General features: G+C 36.3%; 1 protein-coding gene and 1 pseudogene across 1 annotated transcript; both read left to right on the top strand.

The window, feature by feature from the left end:
• Window positions 1-223: 223 nt before the first annotated feature.
• LOC135650141 (ruBisCO large subunit-binding protein subunit beta, chloroplastic-like) lies at window positions 224-7,128 on the top strand. The gene is made up of 14 exons (XM_065169308.1): window positions 224-461; window positions 540-665; window positions 1,442-1,579; window positions 1,967-2,062; window positions 2,262-2,504; window positions 2,573-2,807; window positions 2,976-3,145; window positions 4,413-4,490; window positions 4,595-4,666; window positions 4,977-5,081; window positions 5,341-5,433; window positions 5,537-5,629; window positions 6,328-6,511; window positions 6,617-7,128. Exons 1-14 carry the CDS (start codon window positions 333-335, stop codon window positions 6,628-6,630), a joined length of 1,776 nt encoding a protein of 591 aa, XP_065025380.1. The 5' UTR covers window positions 224-332; the 3' UTR covers window positions 6,631-7,128.
• A 1,979-nt stretch (window positions 7,129-9,107) lies between these two features.
• LOC135649603 (ASC1-like protein 1) lies at window positions 9,108-12,981 on the top strand (annotated as a pseudogene).
• Window positions 12,982-14,112: the final 1,131 nt, after the last annotated feature.

Genomic DNA, 14,112 nt, shown 5'->3' with positions numbered 1-14,112 from the left:
GTCAGCATCCCCGGCAAATACATGTACTCGAACCCGTGAGACATTAATAACTAAAGTAACAAATAAATAAGTGAGTAAAAATAAATAAATCTTTATCGGTGGAAGATAAATAAATTTACAAAATTAAAAGGTCGTGTGAACTGTTATTTTCTTGAGAACGTACGGTCTGCTTACCACATTGAGCTGCTAAGGTTGTTCGAAACATATTATCTCCGACGGTCCATTTCCTATCTCTTCATTTTCGTTTGGGTCACGGATACCCTTATCCTGCCTGCACTCCTCCGGCTTCCCTGTGGGTTCCGAGGTACAGCCATCGGCGCAGTGTTCTACCGATGGCAGCAACTTCTCCCACTCCTCTCGCTGCTCCTCAGCTGCCATTCTCACCCAGGAGGCCTCCCCCCAGGCCCATCTCCAAAGAGCTGCACTTCAACCATGACCTCTCTGCCACCAAGAAGCTACAGGTCCAATCTCTCGAGCTCTTTTTCCTGTTCTTTTTTCTGTTTTTAGTTACAGTTTTGATGAACAACGCTTTGATGCAGGCTGGAGTGGACTTGGTGGCGAATTTGGTTGGAGTGACTTTGGGTCCCAAGGGAAGGAATGTGGTGCTGGGTAACAAGTATGGCCCTCCTAGGATTGTCAATGATGGGGAGACTGTTCTTAAAGAGGTACCACGGAGGATAAATCCTGTATCGTTTGCTCTTACTCTAGGATTTACTTCTTATGATTTCGGCAGTCGACCAAAAGATTTAGTATGGTAGAGTTCTTAATGTGGCTTCATTTTATTTCTAGTTTTCAGTTTTGCTTGGGGGCAATCCATTAGAATTTCTCTAACACTAGCTCAAAAATTATATATTTCTCAAATTACTGCGGGCTTGTTGTGTTACCACAAAGAGGAAATAGAATTTCTCTAACACTAGCTGAAAAATTATATATTTCTCAAATTACTGAAGGCTTGTTGTGTTACCACAACGAGGAAATAGAATTTCTCCAACACTAGCTGAAAAATGATATATTCTCAAATTACTACATGCTTGTTGTGTTACCACAACGAGGAAATATAATTTAGCACTTCCATCAATGATTTTATTTCATTTCTTCTTGATTTGGTTGGTTGGCTTAAGTTTGCTATGAATCCTCATCATTTTCCTGCAGTTTTTGAACTGAGGCAGGTCTCCTGATAACAATGTGCCTGACTCCTATAATAAATACTTCAGAATGAGCAAATAACTGATTTAAAAGACTATCTTGCATCGATTTTTTCTTGTAGTTTCACAACCATGCACTAACAAAAACAGTTTCAATGATGTTTTTCGTAAAAGATTTGGGTTTCTGTACTTGATGTTGGAAGAAAACATTTAAGTTGAAACATTTGATTTTTCTCACTCATCTTTTTACAGAACAACTTTACCTTCGCATAATTTTTCTTTTGGGTTTTCCCAAGGTTGAATTGGAGGACCCATTGGAGAATGTGGGTGTCAAGTTGGTGAGACAAGCCGGTGCAAGAACAAATGATCTTGCTGGTGATGGATGCACTACTTCCATCATTCTTGCTCAGGGTTTGATTTCTGAAGGTGTTAAGGTATGTATGAATCTGTCCATGCTCTTTTTAAGCATCCCACTCTCTCTTTTCAAACTTTTTGCACCTTTCTCGCTCTAGTCACCAAATAACAAATTACCAGGACAGGGCTTTCAGTATGGTTTCCTTCCATCTTCTTCACTTTTCATCTTTTTCTCACTCTTTATGAAAGTCTTATCATTGCTCACTCTTACGGATTGCTTTGTTATGTCTTCCGTATCCAAATGGAACCAAGGGAATCTTTTCTCAAGAAGACTAATATAAGTTCTTAATGATCTTCCTTTTCCTATCAAACAAGACAAGGATTCTACTTTTTTTAAGAACTAAAATTTCTTGATGGTGATGTTATTATTATTTTTTTATTTCTGGTATTGTTATATTATGATTAAGGTACTAGCTGCTGGAATGAATCCTATACAAGTTGCAAGGGGAATTGAAAAAACTGCTAAAGCTCTTGTTTCCAAACTCAAGTTGATGTCAAGGGAGGTATGATCGGTACTTAAGTGAAACATTGTGTTTTTAAAATACCAGATTTATCATTGAAGTTCATTTCTAAAGTTATTTATCCTTACCTTTGTGAGGAGTATATTTATTCCTGCATACAACCAATTGTGCTCATAAGAGTATATTCTTAGATGTATTCCTATGGAATTCTTAAACTATGTAGTAGGAAGGATGATTGCAGATTGAAGACAACGAAATTGCAAATGTAGCAGCAGTTAGTGCTGGAAATGACCATGCAGTAGGAAGTATGATTGCAGAAGCTGTTAGAAGAGTTGGTAGGAAAGGTGTAGTTAGAATTGAAGATGGAAGAAGCACAGAGAACGGCTTGCAAATTGTTGAAGGCATGCAATTTGATCGTGGTTATTTGTCACCATACTTTGTTACCAATCGTGCAGATATGCTAGTGGAGTTCAACAACTGCAAGGTAAGGAATGCAGCACTAGCGTAATTACTATGTTGCTCTGTGAAGTAATTTGCATGTTCTGAATACAGATACTTTTGATTGACAAAAAAATCACCAATGCAAGGGAGATGTTAAAAATATTGGATGGTGCAGTCAAAGAGAATTTTCCGTTGTTGATAGTTGCAGAGGATTTTGAGCCAGAAGCTCTTGCCCCAGTTATTAGAAATAAACTCAAAGGTGTTCTGAAGGCAGCTGCTATCAAAGCTCCCTCCTTTGGAGAGCGAAAGACTGACTACTTAAATGACATTGCTGTCTTGACTGGAGGTAGTAGGTTGATGAAAAAAATGAGGAGTAATAAATATGTACTAAAAGTCTAAAACTAATGCCTTTTTGCTAAAATTTAGATTATTATGCAACTCTCACCCACCTTTTTTACTGTTTTGCTTTGACTTATGCTGTCTTTTGACATTGAAACGTATAATCGGTTTGCAGGTACTGTTATTAGAGATGATATGGGATTGACTCTTGACACGGTTGGCAAGGAGGTTTTGGGTTCTTCTGTGAAGGTGATAATAGGAAAGGATTCAACTTTAATAGTAACTGATGGGAGCACCCAGCATGCAGTGGAAAAGCGGGTTGCTCAGATAAGAAGTCTTGAACAGGTACAAACACTTGTTCTAGTGGTGCATCCACCATGCAATTAATTTCAGTTGTTTGCAAGAGACTGTTACCCGGTCACTGCTTATGCTCAAACTTCACCAAAACTTACTGTTTTTTGCCTTTGCCTATGTTTTCTCTTCATCACTAGTACGACATTCAAATAAAATTCATCCTAATCTATAGTTCCTATTCAGTCCACCGACTTTATTTTATGGCAGTTGATTTTTTATATGGAAACCTTTCAAAACTTACTATAGTTGTTTTTTTCTAGGAGCAATCTTGTATATACCATAGAGAACCCTGTCCCTGTGTCAAACGCTGTTTGTTTCTTCAGTATTAGACACAATGACTGAAATGTTCTGGATTTCTGAAGCAATAACGAAGCAGTCTAGCTATCTGTGGAAATGGTTTCTGTACAATTTTTAATACATCACGAGCTACAAGTGCTAGCGAGTATTGTACCCAGACAAAGGGTGCTTCAGATGGAGGGTTCAAACATATGCTTGTAGACAATCAATAGTTAAGGTCAACGGGAACTTGAACAGCATCACTCTCTCTCTCTCTCTCTCTCTCAGAAAGGTGGTGATATACTATCGTGAAGATCATTAATTTTATTGATCTGGAAGCTAGGTGGACTTGTGATGGTCTTCGTGGACAAGGGTGACTGGTATTCTTGGATAATTGTACCCATTTTAAGTTGTAGTAGCTAATTCAGAAGTAAGAGAGTGTTGTGTCTAAATTTCTATGACACCAAACAATCACTCAGCCAATAATGGTGGTTTTCTGATTCTGAAGCAGTTCCCTCTAATGAAGTTTACTCAGCAATCATGCTATAATATTTTTCCCTCATGAAATTGACATTCATTGTTTCACTGTCAAAGAAACTTCAGCAAAAATTCTAAAATGTCTCTTCTGACATTTTTGATAAAGTTGTTTAGTGATGTCTTTCATGACTAGATGGATACAATTTGCTCTAATGTGTTTACTAGCATCACTGTTTCTTTAAAGGAGTAATCTTTCTTTTCTGTGTCTAATATTTAAATTCCATTGCTGAATATCAACCTTATTCTGGTAAGTACTAAAGTTGTTGAAATGACTATATCTGCAGATTTGCTCATTAGGTTTACTTTTCGTAGAATTTATGTATTGGTCAGCTTTTGGCATAAGTCTTAATCCAACTCATCCTTTTACCAACTTTTTGCTGATTTCTTTAATTAAAACAACAACCATATGTCTTTCTATCTATCTAATGTCAATGTTTTGATTTAGTACTCTGAAGAGAAGTTCCAGAAGAAAATACTGAATGAGAGGATAGCAAGGCTATGTAGTGGTATTGCCATTATTCAGGTATGTACGCCCTAAAACTTCTGTTTTTAGAAGCTTCTGCTACCAATGCAGTTTGTCTATATATTTGAAGTTTTAATATGCTAGGCTGAACTATATTTCTACAGGTAGGTGCACAAACAGTGGTTGAATTGAAAGACAAAAAGCTGAGAATTGAAGATTCTCTAAATGCAACAAAGGTCAGTCCTACCAGAGACTTGACATAATATAATCCAACACTGATAATAAAATAGTAGATATATAGCACCAACTTGTATCCTCATAGCCAAAGCTTCCAGGTTATTTAGTAGCATCGGAGAATTTGTATTAGTTCATATAGTAAGGCTACCTTAGCTCTCCCTGGAAATATAGTTCTCCAACACTCCAGGAATAGATGATATTTCATTCTTTTTTATCCTTCGCTGTACTCCCTGAGTATTTATCTTTTTAAGTGGTCCTGCTGATCTTGCTGCTCCTTCCAAATTAATTGGTGCATTTACACTTTTACAGGCAGCTATTGAAGAAGGTGTTGTAGTTGGTGGTGGGTGTACCTTATTAAGGTTATCTACCATGGTTGATGGTATCAAAGATTATCTGGATAATGAAGAACAGAAGGTATTGCACATATTCTTTCCTTGTCCATTTCTTGCAAGTGATTTACTGGCAAACAATACATGATTATCTACCATGGTTGTGGCACATGCAACCTGTGCTGACATATACTAGGGCAAGTGCCTGCACTAAATCCTAAATACAATTTTTTTATCAGAAAAGCAAAAGAAAATCTCCCAAATTATTTTTTCTGTTATCTTACAGAAGGACTTGTTTGTCAGGTTATTTTCTTGTTATGTAATTCCTTGACTATTTTCTGCAGATTGGTGCTGATATCTTTAAACGGGCCTTAAGTTACCCTGCAAAACTGATAGCAAAAAATGCTGGCGTAAATGGAGATGTTATTGTCAACAAGGTGTCCAAGTCATGCTATGAAAGCTCAAACTCATATTCTAGTATTTTGAATTCTCTACTTAATTATGTATTACTAGTATAATTCAAGTTTCTGTTTTTTATAGGTGTTGTCTAATGATGACATAAGATATGGCTATAATGCAGCTATGAACTGTTATGAGGACTTGGTAGCTGCTGGCATTTTAGATCCATCCAAGGTAAAATATAACTAAGTTGATGAAAGCTAGATTTGTTTTGTTATTTTTAAATCCAATCAAGGTTACACAATTAAGTTGATGAAAAGCTAGATCTGTTTCTTAGCCAACTTTCTTGTCAGCCTTCTCCTGAAATCCTTGCACATTTATTATGAAAATGTATGAACAAGCAATATATATTTATGTGCTTTATGAGATGGGGCCTGTATTATACATCACATGTTATTCACATGTTCTGATTACTGCAAGTGCATCATCTTTTTGTGGGTTCATCCATATCTGGTACAAAAGTGCCAATTGTCCATGTTATAGGAGTTAAAGAAGGTTGTAAACCATTTCCTTGAATAGCAGATATCAATAGTTGCAGCATTCCAATAGATTAATGTATTCTTTTGACTTAATTTGATCCATATAAGTTCTTTAGACCTGCCGAAGATTTCTAATAATAATTTATTCATTATAGAGATATATTAATAATGCAGATATACTGTGCTTAAAATCTTACTGATGTTCACCATTTATTCTCAACTTCAGAAATTGAATAATCCTATTTCATATTTCATTCATCTGGAACAATTGAAGCAATGACCTTTTTATAATCTTCATTTTTATCTTTCTGGGAATCAAATGTCGAAAATTCCTGCAAAGTTGTATCCTCTTAATTTGAGATACATTCATGACCTTTTCACCTGTTGGAGCAGGTTGTTAGATGCTGTTTGGAGCATGCTGCTGCTACTGCAAAGACTTTTCTCACCTCTGACCTGGTTGTTGTGGATGTAAAGGGAACAGAGACCATTTCGATGAGAATGCCACCACGAAGACCAATGCCGATGTCTAATATGATGCAACCACCCTTGCCAGCATCTAAATTTATGCGGATGCCAGGTTCTTATCCCCCTCTCAGATTCATTTAATATTTTCATTGGCGTATTTGATGAACTCCAGTGAAGAACATTCCATGACAGTTTTCTCCATCATTTACAACTTCAGGTATTGCACTTTAGACCATTGGAGCTGTTTAGCATGCAGTAATTGCTTTGGCATCACTCTGGAGCTGATAGAGTTGGATGTGATTGTTGCCATTGTGATTTGCCAAAGAGACAATGGTCAAGGAACACTGGATGAGAAATCTAACCAGATAATGAGTTCACCTGATTGATTTCAGACAAGTTCATATCCAAATTCTCTTTCCAGATGCTGCTTGAATGGATTTCAGGAAGAAAGCCATGACAAGATTAATCGTTGGATCGAGGTAACAGTGTATTGCAGGTGCCATACAATATGATGGATCAGCAAACTTGTAGTCTCTTTTACTGCAATCTGTACTGATGTTTTACATCCCATACCTGTTTGAATACTAACCACAAACAGATCAAGAGATACTGTTCTTTCTTTTTACTTACTGAGGAAACTTCTACCCTGTAAATGACTGCTATGGCTCTAACCTTAGCAGATACTTGTTGCTCCAGTACTCCTTTCTGAATCTTTGAGGTTGCTTCCCACATTTGCTCTTCCGCGACTTGTGTTGGTTTCCATTAGAAAAAAAAAAAAAAAGGATCTTTTTGCTGAATCTTTAAAACATACAGATTGCTCGTTTCTCATGTTAGTCAATTATGTTAATTTTTTGTGTGTTACTTCTACCAGATGTAAATGTTGATTCTGATTACAAATAGCAAGTGTGACCAGATGCAGATCTGTAAAGCCCACTCCATCTCAAGCTGTAAGCGTTTTGCTGATGAAGACACGGAGGTGGCTCTTGGATTCCCCCCCTCAAATTGCACATTCAGCCCTACAGGAAACAGTTTCATCCAAACTGGTTGATGGAGAGAAAACAGTTTCATCGTACCAGTGTTAAATCTCACGGTGTTGTAGAACCAGAATTGGATTGCTACCAACCAATTGCTGTTCTCCGTCTCTGTAACTTTTGGTGCGGGCTGTATCAAAACCACGTAGTTTCATCTTCGAATCCGTCCAATTGGCATATTCCACGTAATCCATTGGTCATACGAATGGGGTCAATGAGATGTTGACTTCTGAAAGGTTGACTTCGGCTTGTCCATCGTAAATCTTCTCTGGATCTAATCCCAAAATTTTCGACGCTCGATCGAAGCCGTTTGTTCCATTTAAATTAAGGTCATGGACGGCCGCGATATAATGAGAAAACTACACTTATCCTTCCCAGGATCCGCATTCGCCTGTTTCGGTCGGAGGTAAGTGCGACGAATCGCCGGAAAAATATAATGAACACTTGCGATCGCATGTCGTTCCCATCACACATTGATATAAAATGCTCGCATTTCGACCGGCCATTGGCACCGGCGGCCTCCCAAAGCTTCTCTTTGGACCTTCTCCGCCCCGTGATCAGGCGACAGATGGATGTGATGGAAGCTCTCCGGTGGATGAGATGGGAGCTGGAGTCGTACGCCGCGTACGGGGACTTCGTGGCGCTGCCCTTCTTCGTGATGTTGTTCCTCGATAGGTTCCTCTTGGAGGTATGTGATTCGGAGCACCTTAAAAGTTTTCTTTTTAAGTGCCGGTATTGTAGTTTATTTTGTTGAAATGACTATTTGTAATCTATAAACAACCGAAATGCTGAAATGATCGCTCTTTTCATTCTGCCTTACTCAGGCATCATTGCCTATGCACTTTGGTTTCTTTGGATTAACCGAGATGACGCCAAACACAGCTATCATTCTCACTGCTAAAGCTGTTATACTAATGACTATATAAATTCTGCCCAAAGTCCTGAGGAAATGTTGGAGGATCCTGTGCAGCTTTGGTTGGGAAGCACCTACAGCAAGGCTTCGAGCCCTTTGATGGCAGAAACAAATCCCCTTTTGGAAGGACTCCAGTTTCTCCAACTCCCCTGCATTGATATCTACTCTGATTGCTTGGAGATAGTGAACATTGCAAAAGGAATCAATCCTATTCCCTGGTTTTTGAGGAATATGTTGCTACATAGCTTCTTCCTTTTTTATTCACTACTTGTCCTAGGTATTTACCATGTCCCCAGGGCTCATAATTGTGTAAGCCACACCTTGGCCAATTTTGCAAGATCCCAGCTTTCCAGCTTTATGTTTTCTGCTGCTGATCCCCTCGTTGCTCAGTTTATAACACAGCTTTGATTAATAGATAGTTAGTTACCTTTGTTAAAAAAAAAAGAAACTGTATGAATTATTTGTTGAATGTTTTACTATTCTTTGATTACAGCTGAGTTAATCCCATGGAGTTTGTTAGCTCCACCATGTCCCCCTTATATCCAGTGTATGGTACCATGCATACGCTGACATTCAATTCTAGACATGATGGTATGCGTCTTAGCATCTAATATGGTAGAATTCTTGCATCTACCCCAACAAATAATGTGGTTTGACTATTTTAGTCAGGCACTTGACAAACTCTTTTAAGTTTTTGGTCACATATGTACTTGTATTTTGATAACATAAAACAATCGTTTTTTGCTTTTTCAAGTTTCTGAAAAGCTTGTAATATTTTACATTTGATGACAAGAATATATAAGCATTATATCAATTACAAGGATTATTATTCTTTACATTTGCCTATATTTCCTTAGCATGCATCTGATTCTGATGGATAGTCCATATCAAAGAAAGAATGGTTGTCTTAGCATCCATATGTTGTTTGGTTTATGGATTCCAGATGTTTCATTTCTTGTTTAATTCACTTTTAGCAGTTCTTCATTTATACCTATGGAATATCTCATTCTCATTCTGAATATAATGTTTTTCTCGATCTCTAGACATTGTCTATGCAGCTTATACCTAGAACAGTTCATGGAAATTTCAGTACGGAAAAACGAAAGGAGAAGAAAAATTAACAAATTTAAGGAATCAGCATGGAAGAGTGTTTATTTTCTTTCAGGAGAGTCTCTGTTCCTGCCTGTTACATACAGTGAACCATGGTTTACAAAGTACCAGATACTTATGGATAGGACCAGGAGATCAGGTCTGGCCAGATCAGAAAATAAAGTAAATTTATTTTTTCTTGGCAATTTTATTTCTAATGGCATCTAAACTGTCTATGGACATATTTATTGAATATAAATTTCATCCACATTGAAACTTAGGCAGTTTACATGTATGCTGCTGCATTCTACACATGCACTATGTTCTGGGAAACAAGACAATCCGATTTCGATGTGTCAATGCCTAATCATTTAGCAACTTTGGCTCTTATTCAGCCGTCTTACATATTCAGGTTAGTCATTCCGCTGGATATAAGTGTTTAATTTTGCTGCTATCATTCTAACAAATAGCTATCATGGAGATATTTGTTCTATTAGCTCGCAGGTTATGTTGGTCAACTTATATTTCTTGTAAATTTTTACTACTCTTTGCAAATCTCAGATTGCATATATGTTTTATCTGATTGTCCTTTCATTGGAGACAAATATTTCTTTCTTCCTTTTTTTAGATAAATCATTTGTCATATTGTTTGTTCTAAATATAATTTTAAATTTAATTTATTTTGACTATCTTTCATGAAAAAGGATATGTTTGTATTATTTAAACAAAACACTTTAAATAATAGAAATTTTTTTTCAAAATTAACCTCTTTGAGCTTCAAGTAAAAAGGAAATCTCATTTATAATCTGCATCTCTGTCATATACATACAAATAAGTTAAAGAGAACAGAGTAAAAACATGTACAAATTAGAGCATATTTAAATTAATTGTGAGAAATATTTTGTTAAACTAGTATACCATAACATTTTAATTGGTGGAGTGAGGTGGTACTGGTAGAATTTTGAGAAGAAGAGCACAAAATAATAACATAATGTGCCACTATATCAAGCATTCACTGTATTTTAAGATGTGTCTAAGTTGGGAGCTTTTGTACATGTAAGTGCTCATCCATCAGGTTTATGTGGCTGCACTTCTACAGGTGGAACATAGTTACAATAACTAGAACAACAACAAAGCCGTAAGTCCCAACTATTTGGGGGCTCTATATTGAAATCGATTAAGATTCATGTTCATGAGATCTGATATAATTTTACGTTGGTTGTTAGTGACCTAATGTAACCTTCCACCTTTTTCCATTCGGGTTTGAGACCAGCATCGGCGGTGTTACACGTGGAACATAGTTATTCAGTTTAATTGAACCATGGTCATGAATCAAATGAAATTGGTTGCTCCTATGGTCCCACCAATAGGCTATTACCAACTTATTATACCAGTTCATATGCTCTTGTGCCCCAAATTGGATTCCAATAACATTGTATGGATTTAGTTATGCTCCATAGACAACTTGATACACAAAGACCTGGATGATGAAGATGTTCATAAAATGGTACTTTTAAAGTCCATTTGACAGCTTAGGTGTCAAAGTTTATTTCCTTTGTCTTATATCTTTCTATTTGTACAGTTTTGCTCATGTTGGTTCAGTTGTTTTCGCCATACATGATGCAAGTGATGTGTTTTTGGAAGTGGGAAAGATGGCTAAGTATAATGGCTCTGAATGGCTTGCTAACACATCATTTCTTCTGTTTGTTGCATCATGGATTTTACCTTGGCTTGCGTACTATCCATTCTGGATCCTCCGAAGTACAAGGTAAGTATCTCATGCTAATACTGATTGATATACTTTTATTGATGATGCTATTTAGGTATATTGGTTCAATGTGAATTGACATTACAGGGTAGATTACACAAGTTGGCTTCCATATCAATCTATTTTGTATTCATTGTATTTGCTCGGCATGACGAGTCAAACCTCTGATGGGGAACTAAGATTATTTTGGTATTTGAATTAATTTAATTCATGCAACATCTTTTTATGCTGAACATCATTTTAAGTAGAAGAGCAAATTAGGAAGGATTGAGTGCCCCATCCATAGATTTATAAAGGAGAATTAGGAGTAGCTCGGTTTGTTCAGGCAGATCGACTGTTTTGCAGAAGGATTGAAGTTTTGGATGGTCATAAGGATTTTTGCGCCTGAGTGTGAGTCATGGCATGCAGTTGTTGGCTATTTTGTACTATGATTGAGCTATTTTTGGTCTGTTTTGGGCAGCACAAAGGCATAAACCAATCCTATTGTTCTTCCAACGTACAACTTGCAACTAATTGGCTTTCAAATGCTATTCTTCCAACTCCTAAATAGGTCTAATATTTTTGAGAAAGGGGAGTTTTGCAACTTTGATTTATTTTGACTTTGACAATTCAATGTGATTGACATTGGTTGATGGTAAGAATAGTTTACCATTTTATGCTACAAATCTGTGTACATAGTACAGCTAAGCATAAGTTACTTAACAGAACGTGGAATTCTCCAAGCATAATGAAAAAAGAAAATAAATCTTGATCCAAGACTAAGTTTAATGCATCTCAATTCTATTTCCAGAGAATGTTTTTTACTTGGGCTTTTTGAGATTCAGTTTAATGGTTCTTTTACCTTGTCTTGCAGTTATGAAGCCATCTTAACTCAGGACAACGAGAAGCACAAGTTTGAAGGACAACACTCTTCTATTCTCGCTACTTGTTCTTCACATCTATCGGTGGGTTTTTATCTACCAGACTCTTGTAAAAGAAATCATGGCTAGAGGTAGTGTTGGAGACGATATTCGATCGGGTAAGTGCTGTCTCATATAACATTTTTCTACATAAAAATAAAATATATATAAATATTTAGTGGTCAATGATACATTTGTAGGGTTCTGTTTATGGATTGTCTGCAACCTTCAATAGCTCCCATCTTCATTTTTCTGCATTCCATATTTTATGTAATTCCATGCCTTCTGTTGTTTTGATGTTTCTTGATAAATTATTTCTTTAGATTCAGAGAGTGAAGAGGAACATGAAGATTAACAGGGATATCTTCTGACTACTGCTGATATGTGAACGATGAGGCCACAAAAGATCATGATTCAATATCATTGACATTAGTATCTGGATTTCCGTTGTGCTGATATTATGGCAGCTACTAGTACTCAAATGGCTTACAAGTTGTGGAAAAAGGTCAGCCTGTTCTCTATTTACAGGTTGACTTTTACAACCAGAGATTCACCAGATGGAAACAAACATCTCTTCAGCATGATTTTGTTGCCCAAACTGGTGAGTTGTTGTGACTGGAGATGCCTCCTCAACACTGATCCACAAGAATGATGCCTAATTCTCATTTTTGTCACCTGGATTAAAGCATGTCAGATGCTCCAAAATGTTGTGAAAGAGAGGTATTCTGCTATCTTCCCCTGTACCTGCCTTACACATACAAACAAACAAACGAATGATGAACCTGACATTTTCTCCTAGTATATGACCAATCAAAAGTTGAGAAACATTGGCACCTCCTTTTGGTTTAAACAATTGCGCTTGATAAGCATTTTGTTTGAACAGCTAGCAATCTTACGCAAGTAAACCTTGCTGTAAAGTTTGGATCAAAGTTGACTTGGAAGTGTAAACTCTCATGGCTGGGGAGGGAGGGGGAAAAAAGGAACACAAATGTGGACATTTGAACTTGGTTTACCGATGAATCACCTGATCTCTATAGGTAAAGAGGAGCTCAACAAGTCAACAAATATGTCCGTGTGTGGTCAAGCTTTATTGCCCGAGGGAATCAGAACACAGGGAGAAGCAGTCTTGAAAGCTTGAAGTGGAGCATGGTGACTCTCTTAATCATTCAACACTATAAGGGTGAGGGAATACTAACGGAAATCATCAACTTAACAATCATAAATCCTGATAGCTAAAGAGCTATGATACATATGGAATGTAAATTGAAGTAAGGGAAACTATTCTAATCATTTTATCAATATAAAATTGATGAAATAATTAGAAGAGTATTTTGATTCCCTTAAAACATCACAAACTAACAAGTTTAATAAATTGAAAGAAAAATCAAAGATTTTTGGGGTTTAAACGCCTCATGCAAGAACTTAAAAAATAAAATACTCACCGGTGTTGGAAGATTATTATACTTCTAAATTGTTTCCTTACAAAAGAGAGTCAGTCTTGTTTATATAATACAAAAACTAAGTATAAAGGAAATGAATCTATTAAATATATTAAATAACATTCGTATTCCTAATTCATGAATATAGATCACTCATTAATATGTCTTGAATTGATTTGAATGATTATTCATGAATAAACCCATAATTCTTAATATTATCCAATATAGTTAAATAACCTTTATTTCTCAAAATAGACTAAAAAATTATCATTCTCTCAAAGTTGAACTTTCTCTTCATGATTTAAACTTATTTGAATCATATTGATCATTTTAGGCTCTTCTTGCATTTATAAAATCTTGACTGAGTCTTAATCAGTTTGCTCCTTCCAAATACTTTTTAATAAATAAATCAAGACTTCTCTTGTCCTTTTAGCTTTAGCTTTTATCATTTGTTCTACATGAATAATTAAAAGATTTTTAGCAGAATTATGATAAATTTGACGGTTCATATCAAACCTTCTCTTTAGTGACATAGGGGATTTGGTGATATGGATTTTCCCATCTCACATACATT

This window comes from Musa acuminata, chromosome BXJ3-9 (genome assembly GCF_036884655.1).
Source record: "Musa acuminata AAA Group cultivar baxijiao chromosome BXJ3-9, Cavendish_Baxijiao_AAA, whole genome shotgun sequence".
NCBI lineage: Eukaryota > Viridiplantae > Streptophyta > Magnoliopsida > Zingiberales > Musaceae > Musa > Musa acuminata.
This window is presented reverse-complemented; position numbering and strand designations above follow the sequence as displayed.

Bases quoted from the DNA above. Each gene is read 5' to 3' on its own strand.
- LOC135650141 (XM_065169308.1), top strand. From the start codon at position 333: ATGGCAGCAACTTCTCCCACTCCTCTCGCTGCTCCTCAGCTGCCATTC. The intron at 2,505-2,572 runs GTAAGGAATGCA...TTCTGAATACAG, and splicing joins TGGAGTTCAACAACTGCAAG to ATACTTTTGATTGACAAAAA. The intron at 5,434-5,536 runs GTGTCCAAGTCA...TGTTTTTTATAG, and splicing joins GAGATGTTATTGTCAACAAG to GTGTTGTCTAATGATGACAT.